A 16,857-nucleotide genomic window follows, 5' to 3' on the forward strand; every position below is an offset into this window, starting at 1 on the left:
TTAGCCTCCTTTTTTATGGTCAACGTTTAAACTACGTTTGTTTGCATGGTAAGAGTTTAATCTACTTTTTAACTGGTCAAGATTTAACTTACCTTTGTTTGCCGTTAAGTCCTTTTTTGAACGATTCTTCCTTCTTTGTTTCCTGAATTAAAAAAAATTAACACCGTGTAATGATTTTTTTTTTAAATTACTTTTAAATACCTCATCTTATGCTATAGTATGCTCCGTACGCTATGGTCCAATCTCTTTTGTGGTGGAGGAGGTGCCTGTGAGAAGGATATGGTGCTGCCTTTAAACCCTCAGCAAACAAGATTCAGCTCGAGTCGGGATTTAAACTCGCGACCCCTTCATAGGTAGTCTAGCAGTTTCTTCAACTCGGCCACATATCCCACTTCCACACAAAAAATATTAAAAGATGAAACAAACCATGTATGGTTTACATTGACTAGTGATAGTAGGATTTAAATATTTGTATTGGTACGCTCGTTAGCTACGTTGTAGATGTTCAAATCTTTCATGGCTCATAGTATGTTTATAAATAGCGACAATTATATTACATATTTATGGCTATTATTCAATAAACTCACCCGGACGTAATGTATGATATTACAATTACATATGTAAGTCTGCTATTCAATCGACTCACCCGGAAGTAATGTACGATGAATCCTTTCATTTTCTCAATTCCTTTTCTGTTAATGATTGAGTAGTCCCAGCTGGTGAAGAGCTGGGTAGAATAAGGCTCTGCGTCTCCAAAGTTGTAGCCCTTGATTCGTTTGTAATTCACATACATACTGTTAATAACACATTATATCCCTTGATTAGGTAAACGAGTTAATACAACACTACAATTAGTGTTTCCTCAACTTTTGAATACTTTAAAATTGCTACTTACGTCATTCTTTGAAAAAGATCATTATAGCGTTATAATAAACTATTTTAGATAACTATAGTTTGAGACTCAGTGGTAAAAAGTTGAGTGTCCGAATCTAATTTTCAAAACATCTTTTTCTATATCTAGATCTAACCTACACCTAACTGATTAAAATTGAAATGAACATTGAAAAAAAAAAGATTTTTTTTTTTCAGAAATAAACGGCGTACCTGATCACTATAATTAAAGCTGCTAAAAAGTTGGCACTGCTCCACGTCATTAGATAGGCCAAAGGTCTCTTGTACCCAATGCTATCTTCAGTCCTGCCAATTGTGCTATTGCTGTAAGCACCATAGAAGAATATAGTTTTGGATAACTCACCCTGCAAACACGACGACAAGAACATTTTGTGTGATGTTGGGTGAGCAGCTTTTGTATTAATCTTACCATAGACTTAAGGAGACCAGAAAGTTAGATAAACTCTTGACTTTAAACCTCCTGACTACAAATATATCTTTCAAAGTCAGAAAAACAAATTTACGAGAACTCTGAGCAGAGGCGTAGTTAGCAAAATGTGCGCCGGGTTAAGGTACTTTATTGGCGCCCCACTCCATTTTCCATAAAAATCCCACATAAATATAAGCTGCGTGTGACACCCCCCTGAGGGTGGCCTCCGGGGCATCGTGCCTCTCATTCCCACCCCCTCACTACGCCTCTGGCTCTGATCACAAAAGTTACGTAAAGATAAAACAATAAAAATATAAACTCCTAAAGTGTATAACTAGAGAGCAATACAACTTTTTCACAAGGATCTATCCAAATATTTCTCTGGAGTGTTTAGCAAGGTATAATTACAAATGGTTTTGTCAAACAGAGAATTTAAATATTTTCTTTTGACTTATTTTAACTATTCTATCAGCGTCATAAACAAAATCCAATTGTAATGGAACCTTTGAAGTTTTAAGCAAATCTTTTTGTATGAAAAAAAATATGTCAGGTTTACTGATTTTTATTTCCTACCAATTTTAGATATGAAATCAAGGCTCAAGATAACAGATATCACAGTATAACAAATTATTAATCTTGGATTGCGCACTAAAAGCTGATTATTATACACAATTTAATAGAAAGATGCCTTAATTGTCCTGGGCTTGTTCCTTAAGGATACGTTATTATAGGGCATGTGAGCAATAAGAAAAAATGAGATCGGACTGATGATACTTCAGATGACAGAACTCTGTGTCCGGGAATATGGCCCATTACATTTAAGGGTTTAACTTCAGAGGCTTTTACATTTCAGTTTATTTTTTCTTTCGATTATTTAACTTCAGAGTCTTTAGTCTTTCATTTTGAATCGGTAACTTTTCCGTTCTAGAATTTGGGGAGAATGCTCTGTTTTTTTATTAAAGTATCCACTTCGGTTGTAATTTTGTGACCATTTGAAACACTACTTACAAAAAATCCAGATTTGATATCCTCAGATGTCACATCTCCAGAGATGATCTGCCAAGAAGTAGAGAAAATTATCATTGCAAGGATACATACTTACTAGGTTAGGATGTAGTCATTAAGAAGGAACAGCGGAACCAAAAAGGACAAACAACGGATGAGTATAGGTATCATTTGAGACGTAATCTATAGAGCAAATGTAAAGTTCATCTGTTTTAATGGCCGACGGTAAATTAGGACGTCATGTGGCTAGCATAAAAAGCAACAGACTACTTCCTAAACATGAGTTTGGCAACAATGAGAGTTGGGTGGACTCCTAAAAATCCTGAAACAAATCCCAGTTTTCTTCAGGATTCGAACTCAAGACACTCTCGGTTTGTAGACCTAGTGCTCTACCACTCGACCACTCTCCAGCCCCTTGATGACGAGACATACGACAAGAAAAAGGCAATTGTTTGTAATCCAGAAAGAAGAAATTTGGCGCTGAACAAAAGACGATGTCACTGAATCAAAATATTACCACAACATGATGTTGATACAATGAATATGAAACGGTTTTGTTCACGCGGTGTACCACAAAAACAATGTATGGTTACATAGTAGCTTTAGTCAACCATAGTTTAAACCAAGGAAATATATAGGCTGAACTATTCACCCATTTCTTTTTTCTCCTGAATGTTTGATAATATTATTATATTCTAAAAGTAAAAGCTTATCCTTATTGATAATTCAATATTAAAATTTTAAAAAAAAGTGGATTCTCGTTATTAAGACGTTTAATATATTTTGTGGCATTTAACTGGTACTGGGAATATTTCATTAAATACATTATTACATAAATAAATGTCCATCTTTCACAGTGCTCCATTTAACCTCTCATCGACCTTGACATTCTATCCTATTTGCTTTTATTGATTGTCGTATGACACCGTGAAACTATTGATCATATAGACTGGTTGGCAATAGGAAAACAAAGCCTGGTAACACCCTGAAACTATTGATCATATAGACTGGTTGGCAATAGGAAAACAAAGCCTGGTAACACCCTGAAACTATTGATCATATAGACTGGTTGGCAATAGGAAAACAAAGCCTGGTAACACCCTGAAACTATTGATCATATAGACTGGTTGGCAATAGGAAAACAAAGCCTGGTAACACCCTGAAACTATTGATCATATAGACTGGTTGGCAATAGGAAAACAAAGCCTGGTAACTTCTACAGCTACTTTAAACATTTAGACTGACCTGTGGTAAAGATACGAAACAAAACATCAAGAGACACATGAGTGAGTTGATGAGAACCAGGAAGCGAAGAAAGGTGAAGTAGGACGCCACGTTGCTTCCAAAATTTGCTGTGGACAAATACAAAGACTTTATTCAGGAGAGTCCAGACCAGAACTAGGTTTGTTGAGATGCAGCATAAACCAAATCATGCTGAGACTGAATATATGAGCCAGGTATCTACCTATAGGCCTACAGAAGCTAATGTATTGTAATATTAATCTTAAAAGGCGCATATTGGTCATTAAACCATTGCTGGTGCCTGCCAATGGCGTAGCTAGGGTGGAGGGAAAGGGGGTCCAAATTTGAAAATCCCCACGGGTCCACACTTGAGGTGGTTCCCCGAATAAGTGTCTGAATTTTGTTTTTACATTGAATATTACGATATTATCTAATGTCATGATGTCGAATTTAAAAATACAGGGCATCTTAAGAGGTCAAGCCCCCACCCCCCGAGCCCCCTAAATCCCAAGCTAAGCCACTGGTGCCTGTCCCTTGGTCTTTTGCTAGAATGAATCTTAGTTGTTGTTTTTGTTTACACCCTTTGCTCCAATTTGTATTGCCATGAATGTGATCAATGACTCACGATGTTTTTAACACTATATGCAGAGTACACACATTCTAAACACACTTTCAACTACTCTTAGAAATAGGTACAATGTAATTGTCACAGCCTAGTTCTTGTTGTAGGCGTGATGACGCGAATGTCTCTGTGTGGTGTAGATACCTCTGCTGGTACTACTATAATGTTCTTCTTAACGAAATACTTTCTTACACGTACTAGATTTGCAAGTGCGTAAGAACACTAATATACTAAACTCTCCAACGACAACATTTAGAATTTATATTAATAAACACTCTGGTAGGAGACATGGATTTTATTACATGATAATATAAATCACAAAAGATATTGGCGACTTCAGCCATCACAAATCATATGTCCAGAGAAATATATTCTGAATGCAAATCAATCATAATAACTTGAGTACATGTACATTACTCCACTGTAAAAGATATGCATAGCACTCCTCTCTCTACGGGAGTCTGAAATTAACTGAGGTGTTCACCTCGTGGTCAGTCCTCGACCAGGAAAAATCTCGTCCTGACCGCACGGAATAATTAAGTGACTACTAGTCACCAAATGTTGCAAGGGTTCTAAAACTGGTATATGACAGTAATATGTAATAACTTTTTTTTTTTACCTCTGCAATGTTTTTTTTTTTGTATTTTAAAAATAATAAGCTAGAAAATTGTATTTGTGTTACTTCAACACTACAAGGCCTGAACAACTAAACATGACCACATATGATTTAAAAATAAAATATTTCTTATATTCTTACCAGCGATTCGGCCAATTGTGTCCCCCCAGAGCGCCATTAGAGAAAAACCTCCCCGGCTTAGACCTAGAGAGTTGGAGGTTTTCCTCTGCAGTTGATGGCTCAGCTGTCTGGCAGTCACAGATCCCCGTTTTAAAGTTCCGGATCTGCTCATGGGACTGTCTCCAATATCATTGCGTAACTTTCTGAAAGAGTTATTTGGGATTTGTACATTCTATGCAATGAATGTTGGAAGTAGCTTTATAACGTAAGAATTACTATAGAACAAATTCTTGTACCAAGTAGGGTCATTGACTACTCAACATTTAGATCATTGGATGTTAAAATAGGCTAAAAGTTATTTTTTTCAGTATATTTTCTGAAAATATTGATACCTGCCTTTTTACCTGCCTGGGTGGACCCCTTCGGGGACCGATTTTGAGTTTGTGTCTCCACACAAACTGTCTTTGTAACCTTGTTGAAATTATAGTGTGTTAATAGTGTGATTTCTGTGATTTCTTCTAGGAGAGTTAAAGAGCTATATTTCGTAAAGAGGATCACAGTTATTTCTTCTCTCAGACAAATGTCTCAGGCATACTTTGGATATTGGCTCGTCGGATATGAACTTTAGACGTCAATGCCACGAAAACGAAGAGTCACTGACCACCAAATGTCATCTTTAAACATAGTAAGAATTTTCTGATATACAGGAGTTCACATGCTGCTGTTGCTAACAGCTCCAGACGATGTTAGAAGGTGTACATAACCTTAGCTTTCTTTTATTGATAAAACTGGATAAGCATAAAGTCATAATAATAACGCAACGTGTGTGCAGCTACAACATTTACTTTAAGCCATTTAGACCAGTAGATGACCAATAGATGACCTAGTGACCGAAAAAAAACAAAAAACTCGTAATATTGCCTGACAATGCTGCTAAAAAGTGCTAAAGTATAGCTGAAGGTATTTCAAATATAACGTACAGAATAGTTTCTTTCATTTCAATAATACAATTTTTTAAAAATTCCTTATCTATTCAGCAGAATTACAGAGATATTTGATTTTTATTGGAGCATTGGGGATTTTTATACACGAAGGTAAATACAATTAACAGCAAGCTATTTGGAGTATCCGGTGTATTAAACAAGGAAGTATTGATAAGTGCAATACCATTTGATAGTATAATAAATAATTTATGCCCACTTTTATTACTGTAGAATCCAATGTTTAAATTCGCTTGTAACACAAAGTAATTTGTTTAGTTGTTGCGTGCAGAGATCTTTCACATCCTTGACTTTTTATTTCTCTGTTATTAAAAAATCTATTCCAATCATCTTTTAAAATTTTTTTTTTTTACAAAGCTTTTATCAACTCACTGTCTGCATGTTTGGTAAAAAATTTGTACACGTTATTTCTCCCAAACCCAAACTCAGATCAAGCTGAAATTTCGCAGAACTATTTCTTTAAACTTGATAAAAAGAAAACAATTGGTTAATTAATGAAAAAAAAAAGTTCCCCCTTTCACACCATGTGATCTATATGGCAGATAATGTAAAGGTCATCTGTTTCGGTAGCCTACGGTTTACGAGGGTGTCATGTGGCCAACACACCAACCAACCGTCTTTACTTTCCCCCATATAATGTCAGGTACCCATTAGAGCTTGGCGGACTCCAGGTTCAGAAGCCAAGCGCTTTACCGCTCAGCCACCGCGGCTACATAGTTAATTAATTATAATAAGATATACAGAAAATAAGAAACGATTCCATTTTCTCACCACCCACATTTTTTTGTTATCTTCCTTTTCTCTCTTACAGTATTTTAATGCTCAATAAAAGTAAACAGGATCTTTAAAAAGGAAGTGTCAATAAGAACAGATTAGGGTAATTAAATTTTATCTTAATGTACGAAATCCCTAAATTAAAAAAAAGCGTTTAAACAGAGAATAAAAGAATAAAAAACATCTCGAGGCTAGTACACTTAACGTCATAGCAATATCATTTAAATAGACTGATGTCTTAGCTTCAAGAGCTAAAAATAGAATAAAGAGCTTTGGGACGAGGTATGTAAACCTTAGTCTCAATTACTTTCTAAGTCTGCAAACGTACCAGTTTGTTTAAAATCGCTGAACAACAATCAAGCATATATAAATCCATAACTTTTGTATAACGAATCTTCATCTATATACCTAAATAACTTAAATTTTGTGGCCGTATGCAATATACCCATGGTCACTTGCACGAAGGAGCGGAAGCTCTACACCTATTTGGGTAATGGTGCTGCAGACCAAATGATTTTAGAATCTTCTCTTTTAAAAGGAGTCTCAAGGAGCCACGTGATTGGCTCTCATTTAAAATTTTATTTCAAAAAGCCAAGGCGCTCAATGGAATAAAAAAAAGGGAGATTGTGTTCAAATGGTTCGAATTCTTACATAATTTTATTTAGCATTCATTGTGCATTATCGTTATTAAATTATCTGCAGTGGGTACCCAAGATATGGAAAGCCCTGTCTGGGCCGAATTTAATGTTGACACCCAGTCACCCCGGACTGTGTTCTCGCCTTGGTAACATGAACCTGAAGTTCCCTTTCAGACCTTGCGACCTATATGGCAGACGATGTGAACATACTCTATTTTGCTATGGTCAACAGTAAATGAGGTGTGGCCAGCCCAACGATCAATCGTCTTTACTTTCCCAACTTACCTTGACAGCCTCAATTTGGTCTGGATATCCATGGGGAATTCCCGAAGATTTCTTAACACATATTCCATTGGCTTCCAATTGTCAGTAGTAGTGCATACATCTTGGATCTCCTGGTACCATTTGACTCTTTTGGAGGAATAGAGATTAAAGTGATGTATTACAATGTTTAGTCAATGGTGTTTGTGTGTTTGTCTCATCAAACTTTGTCTCAGTTTGTATGTTTGTCTCATCAAACTTTGTCTCAGTTTGTATGTTTGTCTCATCCAACTTTGTCTCAGTTTGTCTCATTAAACTTTGTCTCAGTTTGTATGTTGGTCTCATCCAACATTGTCTCAGTTTGTATGTTGGTCTCATCAAACTTTGTCTCAGTTTGTATGTTGGTCTCATCAAACTTTGTCTCAGTTTGTCTCATCCAACTTTGTCTCAGTTTGTATGTTGGTCTCATCAAACTTTGTCTCAGTTTGTCTCATCCAACTTTGTCTCAGTTTGTATGTTGGTCTCATCAAACTTTGTCTCAGTTTGTATGTTGGTCTCATCAAACTTTGTCTCAGTTTGTATGTTGGTCTCATCCAACATTGTCTCAGTTTGTATGTTGGTCTCATCAAACTTTGTCTCAGTTTGTCTGATCCAACTTTGTCTCAGTTTGTATGTTGGTCTCATCCAACTTTGTCTCAGTTTGTCTCATCCAACTTTGTCTCAGTTTGTCTCATCCAACATTGTCTCAGTTTGTCCATCAAACTTTGTCTCAGTTTGTATGTTGGTCTCATCCAACATTGTCTCAGTTTGTATGTTGGTCTCATCAAACTTTGTCTCAGTTTGTATGTTGGTCTCATCCAACATTGTCTCAGTTTGTCCATCAAACTTTGTCTCAGTTTGTATGTTGGTCTCATCCAACATTGTCTCAGTTTGTATGTTGGTCTCATCAAACTTTGTCTCAGTTTGTATGTTGGTCTCATCCAACATTGTCTCAGTTTGTCCATCAAAATTTGTCTCAGTTTGTATGTTGGTCTCATCCAACATTGTCTCAGTTTGTCCATCAAACTTTGTCTCAGTTTGTATGTTGGTCTCATCCAACATTGTCTCAGTTTGTATTTTGGTCTCATCAAACTTTGTCTCAGTTTGTATGTTGGTCTCATCCAACATTGTCTCAGTTTGTCCATCAAACTTTGTCTCAGTTTGTATGTTGGTCTCATCCAACATTGTCTCAGTTTGTCCATCAAACTTTGTCTCAGTTTGTATGTTGGTCTCATCCAACATTGTCTCAGTTTGTCCATCAAACTTTGTCTCAGTTTGTATGTTGGTCTCATCCAACATTGTCTCAGTTTGTATGTTGGTCTCATCAAACTTAGTCTCAGTTTGTATGTTGGTCTCATCCAACATTGTCTCAGTTTGTCCATCAAACTTTGCCACAGGGCCGGCCTTATATAATTTGAGGCCCTATACCAAGAGAAATTGGTAGCCCCAAATGAAATACGAAAATAAAACAACTAAACAGCGAATGAATTCAATTAAGCAATTTATTTCAAATCTAGTCAGGCAAAAGTTTCGCTGTGCGAGGCCCCCATCAATCCGAGGACATAAGCGCTAGGCGGCTGCCTAGTTTGCCTGTGCCTAAGGTCGGCCCTACTCGTTATTTTCCTACTTCTTCTTTATTTCTTTCAAATAGATTTTTTTTTTCTGGTTATAAGTACTTTTTTTTGTTACCTTTTCTTTTAATTATACAACATTGCTATAGAAAATTTAAAGGTCAATAGTTCAAGACGACCGTTTTTTGTAGCTTATCTCATTGAGTTTTTCGTTCAGTTCATTTCTTTTCTGTTTCTCTTTCTCATATTGTACCTGTTTTCCAATTACTGATTTCCTTGCTTTATTCTTTTCGTTCTCATCTTTGGGCTGACTCATCATGTAAATAAAGTACATTTTCGTACATGCATCAAAGAATATATATATATAAACAAAAGAAAGGGGGCTGGACAGTCATTTTAACACTTACTCGGTGTACAAATGTGCATATCTAAGCTTCCACTTTAAATCCTCCTCTGTTGCTCGCCGTCTCTGGGATATAACAGGAGTGTCATACACTAGAGGCTGAGCTCTTGGTGACATTGGGGAGATACCTTGCAAAAAACAATTAGTATTAACTGCAATAGAGTACAGCTAGAATCAATAAATTAGTCAGTGTTAATAAGGGAAAGAAGTTATTGATCATGTGACAACTATATAGAAAAAAGCAAACTACACACACAAAATACTTTTAAAAAAACAACAACAAAGTTTATATTAACTGTAGTTGTATCAATTAGTTTGGATCAGTCATGTGATTAAATTTGTAATGGATCTAAACTAACTATAATAAATCTGTGCGATTAGAAATATATTCATCAATTGATTTTGTTTAGCGTAATTTCATGCTTTCAGCTTGCTCAATACGCTATGATCCTATTACTTGCCTGGACTAGTTGGAAAGGGGTAGGGGTAAAAAGGAAGGGGCATCTGGGTGATCGCTTTTTAAATGTATTTATTTTTAAAAAATGGGAACCTGAATTCGAACTCGAGAGTTAAGGCCTTCCCATCACCCTCAACTCCATACGATAAGCATGAAAATAGAATTTATATATTTTAGTTTCTTTTCCCCTACATACAAACAATAAAGGGAACTAATTCAACGTATACCACTTTATCAGTGAAAGAAAATGTCATTCCCTTGTTCGAGATACTAGACAAAATAATTATCAAAAGTAAGAACACTTGTTTATGTGAGTGTAGAGTGTGGAGCCCTATTCTCCAGAGGCATTCGCAGGTTAAAGTAGCATTCGCTTTGTTGGTAGAGAAGCCAGCCATTTTTCGTTCGGCACGCTTTTCTTCCAGAGCTGAGGTCAATGCTTTTTCGCTGTTCATAGCTTTAGTGGTCACTATCTCACTCCACTCTAGGGCTATGTCTTAACAATAGTCATCATTAATGTCCACTGTTTTGAGGTCGCGTTTGATTACATCCACATATCGGAGGTGGGGACGACCAATTTTCCCGGAACCTGTCGCGTGTTGTCCATAAGGGATGACTTTCCGGATAAGATTGACTTCATCCGGCGGACATGACCACGCCAGGGCAGGCGGCATTATTTGATTATCAGAAAGATGCTGGAAGTTTATTGACCTATTGACAAAAGAAATCTAGTGGCCTTTCTTCATTTGTCTTCAGTCCTTTTGTTTTGTTCTCAAGAAGCGAACAAAATATCTAGGAATATTCGTGGGATGTCACGGTTTCGAAAATCTCCATTCGAGTATTTTCGAGTAAATATGGGGCTTACAAATTCATTCTATAAAGAACACGTAGGCTACTTGTGTTGGGGGTGATTGGGTGGGCGTTGATTACTTTATCTATTAGCATTAGTTTGGCCTAACTATATAATTGTGATTCATATATGTTTGAATCTGTGAAATAATTTTGTGTGTTTTGGAATTTTGTTCCTGGATTTGTGTGCTTTATTCTATTTCAAGTCTAGTGGATTATATAATGACACGAACCCGCTGGAATTAATCATTACAACTGAAATATAATCAATAAAAATAAATAAACAAGTTCAACGCCCGTATTTAATTCATCTACTTGGCAGCTTTTAAGTTTACAGGGATTGTGTTTTCTCTAAAGATATAAATAAATTAATTAATTAAATAAGAAGATAAAATACAAATTTTCATAATGTAACGGCATATACCATAAAGCAAGCGAAGACTATTGCTGGCTAGAGATTTCCCATTGATTGAAATGTAAAAACTAGAGAAAATTTTGGTTCAAAGGAGAAAAAAAAAAGAAAATTAAGATATTATAAAGAATTGGCAGGTGAACATTTGGAAATGAGAAACAAAAAACTGAACATTTCAAGGAAAGAAAAAGAAGAAAAATGTAGAAAGAAAGAACGAATTGACAAGAAAATAAAAATTTACTTTATTGATATAATGAAATTAATAGAATCATAAGATGTAAAGAACAAGAAATACAATGCAGCTGAGGAGATTTTGGTCTATCATTTTGCATTCTCTTTAAAATTCAACAGAAATCAAACGTCAAAGAAAGGTGGATATTTAAAATATTTACCATTGGGTGTTATTTCTATGTTGCGAGGCTGATGCCATGATCCATCTTCTGGGATATTATCCAACATATCCAAATGTTGACTAGTTCTCGGTCCTCCAAAGTTTTTAGAACCGCGGAGTTCTCTTCCTTCCAAATTCGCCATCACAGCGCAGGCCAACAGCAAAAGAGAGAGAGAGAATTCTTAAGCTACATTATCATTTTCACTGGAATGACAGAAACAGGATTCTTAAAAAGTTATGTATAAAAATTAAATATAATTTATAAGTGAGTTGTTTCTTAGAAGGTCTGAAGTTTAAGATTTAGACTTGATAATTTAGGATTAAAACTGAGGCAAGGGCTTAGGATTAATGTCCATAGTCAAGACGCAAAGAGCGAAAGGTTTGGAAACTGATTCTTACAAGAACAGGCTAAAAATATCTGAAGGCTATTGGAATTAGTCAAAAACATTAACATTCAGAGACGTAGCTAGGAATCCGCCATCATCTGAGGGCCCTTTCATTTGGACATTCCACATCATGATATGAGATAATGGCGTAATATTTAATGTAAAAAAAAAATAATCGAACACTCGTTTGGGGGACCCCCTAAACTGAGGGCCCAGTGGATTTTAAAATTCTCCCCCTCCCCAGCTAAGCCACTATTAACATTTAACGTATAAAAGGAAAGAGGATAATAGAATCGGAGGTGGGGAGGGGAGAGTGGTGATGCCTTGCTATGTGACTAAAAGTTGGAACGTTTTTTGAAAAGTTGGGATTGGACTAACAATATGGCTAAATGCTAGGTTTAGATTTAAATATCAATCCATCAATCTCTCTCTCTCTCTCTCTCTCTCTCTCTCTCTCTCTATATATATATATATATATATATATATATATATATATATATATATATATATATATATATCTGTAGCTATGTATTTATTCAATTATTTTATATATTAGCTGATACCCGTGCTACGATTGGGTTAAAATAGTTGGTATATGTATTTATTTTGCCCGCAAGACTCATAAACCCTTCATCAAAAGGGTCCACATTACGACACGCCCCCTTTGCCAACACAATTTTCTAGCCCTCAAATTATGTGTTGTTTTTTATTTTAATCTTTTATCCCACCAACGAAGGGAGCAAACCCTATTATAGAGTATGCACAGTTCCATCAGTTGTAGCCTTCCCTCTCCCTGCACAACAACACCTTCAACTTGTACAGTTGTACAGACAATATTTTCAAATCAAACGCCCATTTCACACTATTAGTAGAACCAAATAAATAAATTAATAAATAATTAATTACCAATAATCAATTTTGTGTTTAATTTTTGTTTTGCCAGGTAAAAGAAATAATTGTGGAAAATTTAAACTTTAATGGGTGTGCGAGAGAGAAATAACATGCAAGGTATTTTATTAGACAGAGCATGGAACTATACAGAGTAATTTGTTATGAGCTTTGTAAAAATTGGATCAAAAGAAGCGAATAAAAACAGATTTGTTACCTATTGTACATAGCTGAATTGATTTAAAAAAATTGAATCGCATTGTAACCTCTCATTTTGATATGTGAAGTCAATTATCCTTTACCTCTAACTCCCTTCTCCCCATTAAGTTTTTTTTAATAATCCCCACGCCCACCCGGGGAAAAGTAATGCACAAAAAACAACAACTGGATCTAGTCCTAATAAAATTGTGCTTCCTATTTAAACTCTGGGAAAACCCCACACCCAAAACAAATGAATTTGGCCTAATTAATTTCTTTTGTTTATTCGGTATTTAAAAAAAAAGAAATGTGTAGAATTAATTAAACATTTACAATTTCAATCGAGAGAGAAAATGACAAACCAATGTTAAATGAAAACTTAAGCAAAGGAAGTACATTTTCGTTTTACTACTAAAAATGACTTTGCTTGATACAAAAGTATTGGAACAAAACTGCGTAGAGAACATTGTTTATGGGGCAAAATTTAACCACTGCTGTTTCCATTGTAATAGATGCTTTGTTGTTCTATTCTAAGCACTAGGAAAGTGGTGACAGGTGACATTTTCATATTCTTTCGTCCAAGTTAAGTGGGAGAAAAATATATACATACATACAAACCACAAAACCCACTTTTCGCTTCGCGCATGGAATTTAGATTTCATTTTCTACAAATTAATATCCTGTAACGCTTATATTTAAAAAAATGTAGGTTGAATATCAAATCTGATATTCACTGCACTTTATTAATGGAGCCAAAGACTGATAGAAAAACAAATCAATATGTGAATTTTTTTTTTTTTTGGGGGGAGGGGGTAGCTTTGTTTTATTTAATTTTTTTCTTAAGACTGTGGCTTCAACCGTTCTAGATTTACTTTATTAATGACTTCCAGCAACTGGCAGGAAAACCTCATTGCTAGGCTCAAATGGTAACTATAGATGTGCTTAAGTTTTTCTTTTTTTTTTGAGGATGGGGGGTAACCAGAAACCCCTTTTGGTTACGCTCATGCAATTTTGTCACTGTGGATTTTATTTTAATTTTATTAAAATTTAAAATTTAACCAGAAAATCTCCTTTGTTTTATGACGGAATTTAGATACTGTAGTAGTTTTTGTTTTAGTTTTAATTACCGGTTGGGTTTTAAACTCAACCTCCTCCCCCGCCCCCTTTCATGGATGGATACGCATATGGGATTAGGTAACTGTAGTTTACTTTAAATTTTATGGAAGACTGAGGTTTGAACTTCAAAACCCTCCTGGAGGGGGGTTTAAACTCAAAATCTCTATTGGCTACGGTTATGGAATTTGGTGCCAGTAGTTTGCTTTATATTTTATTATTATTAAATATCGGTTTTAACCTCCATTCCCCTTGGCAACGCTGGGGTTAATCCGCATTTAACATTAAAATCTCCCCTTCAAAAAAAATAAAATGAACAAATACAACAATCACTAAATCCCTCCCCCCCCCCCCGAAAGGGGGCTTTCATTTCCAGGAGGGAGGATACCCCCCCCCCCCCAAACACTGCTAAGCCCACGCATAAGATATGATATTAGTTTTCTACTGATTTAGTATTGTATTTTTTTATTGTTCTGTGTCTGCCTGATAACCTTCCTCCATCTTAATAATTGCTAATATCTAAGAATAGATCTAAAGGTCTGATACTAAAGTATGTCACGATCTCTCTACACACAGATGCATAACTCAAGCAGACTTAGGTTACTTCGTCACGCCGTCACGCCTGACTTATCTTCATAATTGTTGCATTGTGCACCTCGTTATTTTTCGACCATTTATGCAATGCGCTTTCGTCAATCTAGGTCAGTGATCCCCAAAACAAATCTGTGAGCCCTGCGCCCTTCTGTTTGATTTAGGTCAGTGATCCTCAGAACAACTCAGTGAGCCTTTCTCCCTTCTGTTTGATCTAGGTCAGTGATCTCCAGAACAACTCTGTGAGCCCTGCGCCCTTCTGTTTGATTTAGGTCAGTGATCCCCCAGAAGAACTGTGTGAACCTTGCGACCTTCTGTTTGATTTAGGTCAGTGATCCCCCAGAAGAACTGTGTGAACCTTGCGACCCTCTGTTTGATTTAGGTCAGTGATCCCCCAGAAGAACTGTGTGAACCTTGCGACCCTCTGTTTGATTTAGGTCAGTGATCCCCCAGAAGAACTGGGTGAACCTTGCGACCCTCTGTTTGCATGTTCATAAAGTTGTTCGAATTTCAATGTCGTGAACCATGTAGACTTAGATCTAGTTCTAGATTAAATAAATCTTGTTATGGGGAAAAGAAAAACCCTTTTTGAGTGTCACGTAGCATAAAGCAGCTATTGCATTAAGTTTATTTTTAGATAGCATTTCTCCAGCGCAAGGTCATGTTTGCATGATGTTGACAAGTAATGACAAGTTTATTTAAAACGATGACGTTTTTTCCATAAGCTCTAAAAATAGTTTGGACGTTACTAAAAAAAAAAAAAAGGGGGGGGGGCAAAATGTAGTATTTAAAAGGCGGATATATTCAGTTGGGAACTTGAAAGGCAACAGTAAATGTGTTTAATTAAACTCTGGCAACATGTTCAGTAATTGTTTAAAAAGGAGAGATCTATACAAAATTATAATATCAAAAATGCATTGTTACATCAATACAACGTCATCTTTTGTAAACTAGCACTCAAAAATATATCGTAACAATTAGAAAGACTGCTTTTGAGAAATATGACTGCGCATTAAGAGTGTCCACGACGCCATACAAAAACTAAGTTTCGAACTAAATTTTAAAAAAATAGCTACAAAAGTACATTTGTAATATATGTAAGACCAAAAGAGTTTTTGTGTCTGTTTGTCTTTGCTATCGGTGTCTTGAATCTCTTTTGTGATGGTAAGATCACAAAATCCTAACAAAAAAAGGTGATTTTTTTATTTCTGGCATCTTTTTAGCTTTTTTATGGATGTTTGTCTCAAACAACTGCCCAAATGGGATATGTTTTTTTGCCAATGACTTTACCAGCGGCATTTAGGATTTTATGAAGTTTATTTGTATTTTTAATGCTCAGATTGCCATACCAGGCAGTGATATTAAAACTTAAAATATTGCAGATGTGAGCGTGATAAAACATAGCCAAGGCCTTTTCGCTAACATTAAACTAGGACAGTTTTCTCAGTAATCATAATCTTTGCTTCCCTTTGCTGATATAATCAATATTTGCAGTAAAATTTAGTTTATTGTCTAGAATACTTATACTTAATAAATGACATTAATTTAAATGTTAAACAGTGAGTTTATTGTGTAGGATACTTATACTTAATAAATGACATTAATTTAAATGTTAAACATTGAGTTTATTGTCTAGGATACTTATACTTAATAAATGACATTAATTTAAATGTTAAACAGTGAGTTTATTGTCTAGGATACTTATACTTAATAAATGACATTAATTTAAATGTTAAACATTGAGTTTATTGTCTAGGATACTTATACTTTTAAATGACATTAATTGAAATGTTAAACATTTCAATATTTTATTACTTCCAGTCTTCTAATGGGGTGTTGGGGGTCAGGGATATTTGATATTGTCTTGATTGTTCTGGGGTAGAGGATCCTTGTATCATTTTTCTGTCTCTGGTGGTTTCAATAGTTAGGTAGTATGGCTTTGCTATTAAATAATATTTCTAT

At 35.4% G+C, this 16,857-nt stretch overlaps 1 protein-coding gene across 5 annotated transcripts in view; it reads right to left on the bottom strand.

The window, feature by feature from the left end:
• LOC106065236 (transmembrane channel-like protein 7) overlaps positions 1–16,857 on the bottom strand; it is a 54,134-nt gene that overhangs the window by 25,362 nt on the left and 11,915 nt on the right. For 4 of the 5 annotated variants that reach the window (XM_056007768.1, XM_056007771.1, XM_056007770.1 and 1 more), the window contains exons 2-10: positions 11,721–11,923; positions 9,618–9,765; positions 7,625–7,750; positions 4,948–5,129; positions 3,572–3,678; positions 2,330–2,377; positions 1,105–1,256; positions 647–794; positions 93–142 (exon numbers count right to left, since the gene is read on the bottom strand). In XM_056007768.1, the coding sequence (XP_055863743.1) occupies positions 93–142; positions 647–794; positions 1,105–1,256; positions 2,330–2,377; positions 3,572–3,678; positions 4,948–5,129; positions 7,625–7,750; positions 9,618–9,765; positions 11,721–11,862 (1,103 nt within the window). In that variant the 5' untranslated portion in view covers positions 11,863–11,923. The remainder of the gene's footprint in view (positions 1–92; positions 143–646; positions 795–1,104; positions 1,257–2,329; positions 2,378–3,571; positions 3,679–4,947; positions 5,130–7,624; positions 7,751–9,617; positions 9,766–11,720; positions 11,924–16,857) is intronic. The other variant, XM_056007772.1, reaches the window with a different exon arrangement.

Source organism: Biomphalaria glabrata, chromosome 13 (assembly GCF_947242115.1).
Source record: "Biomphalaria glabrata chromosome 13, xgBioGlab47.1, whole genome shotgun sequence".
Taxonomy (NCBI): domain Eukaryota; kingdom Metazoa; phylum Mollusca; class Gastropoda; family Planorbidae; genus Biomphalaria; species Biomphalaria glabrata.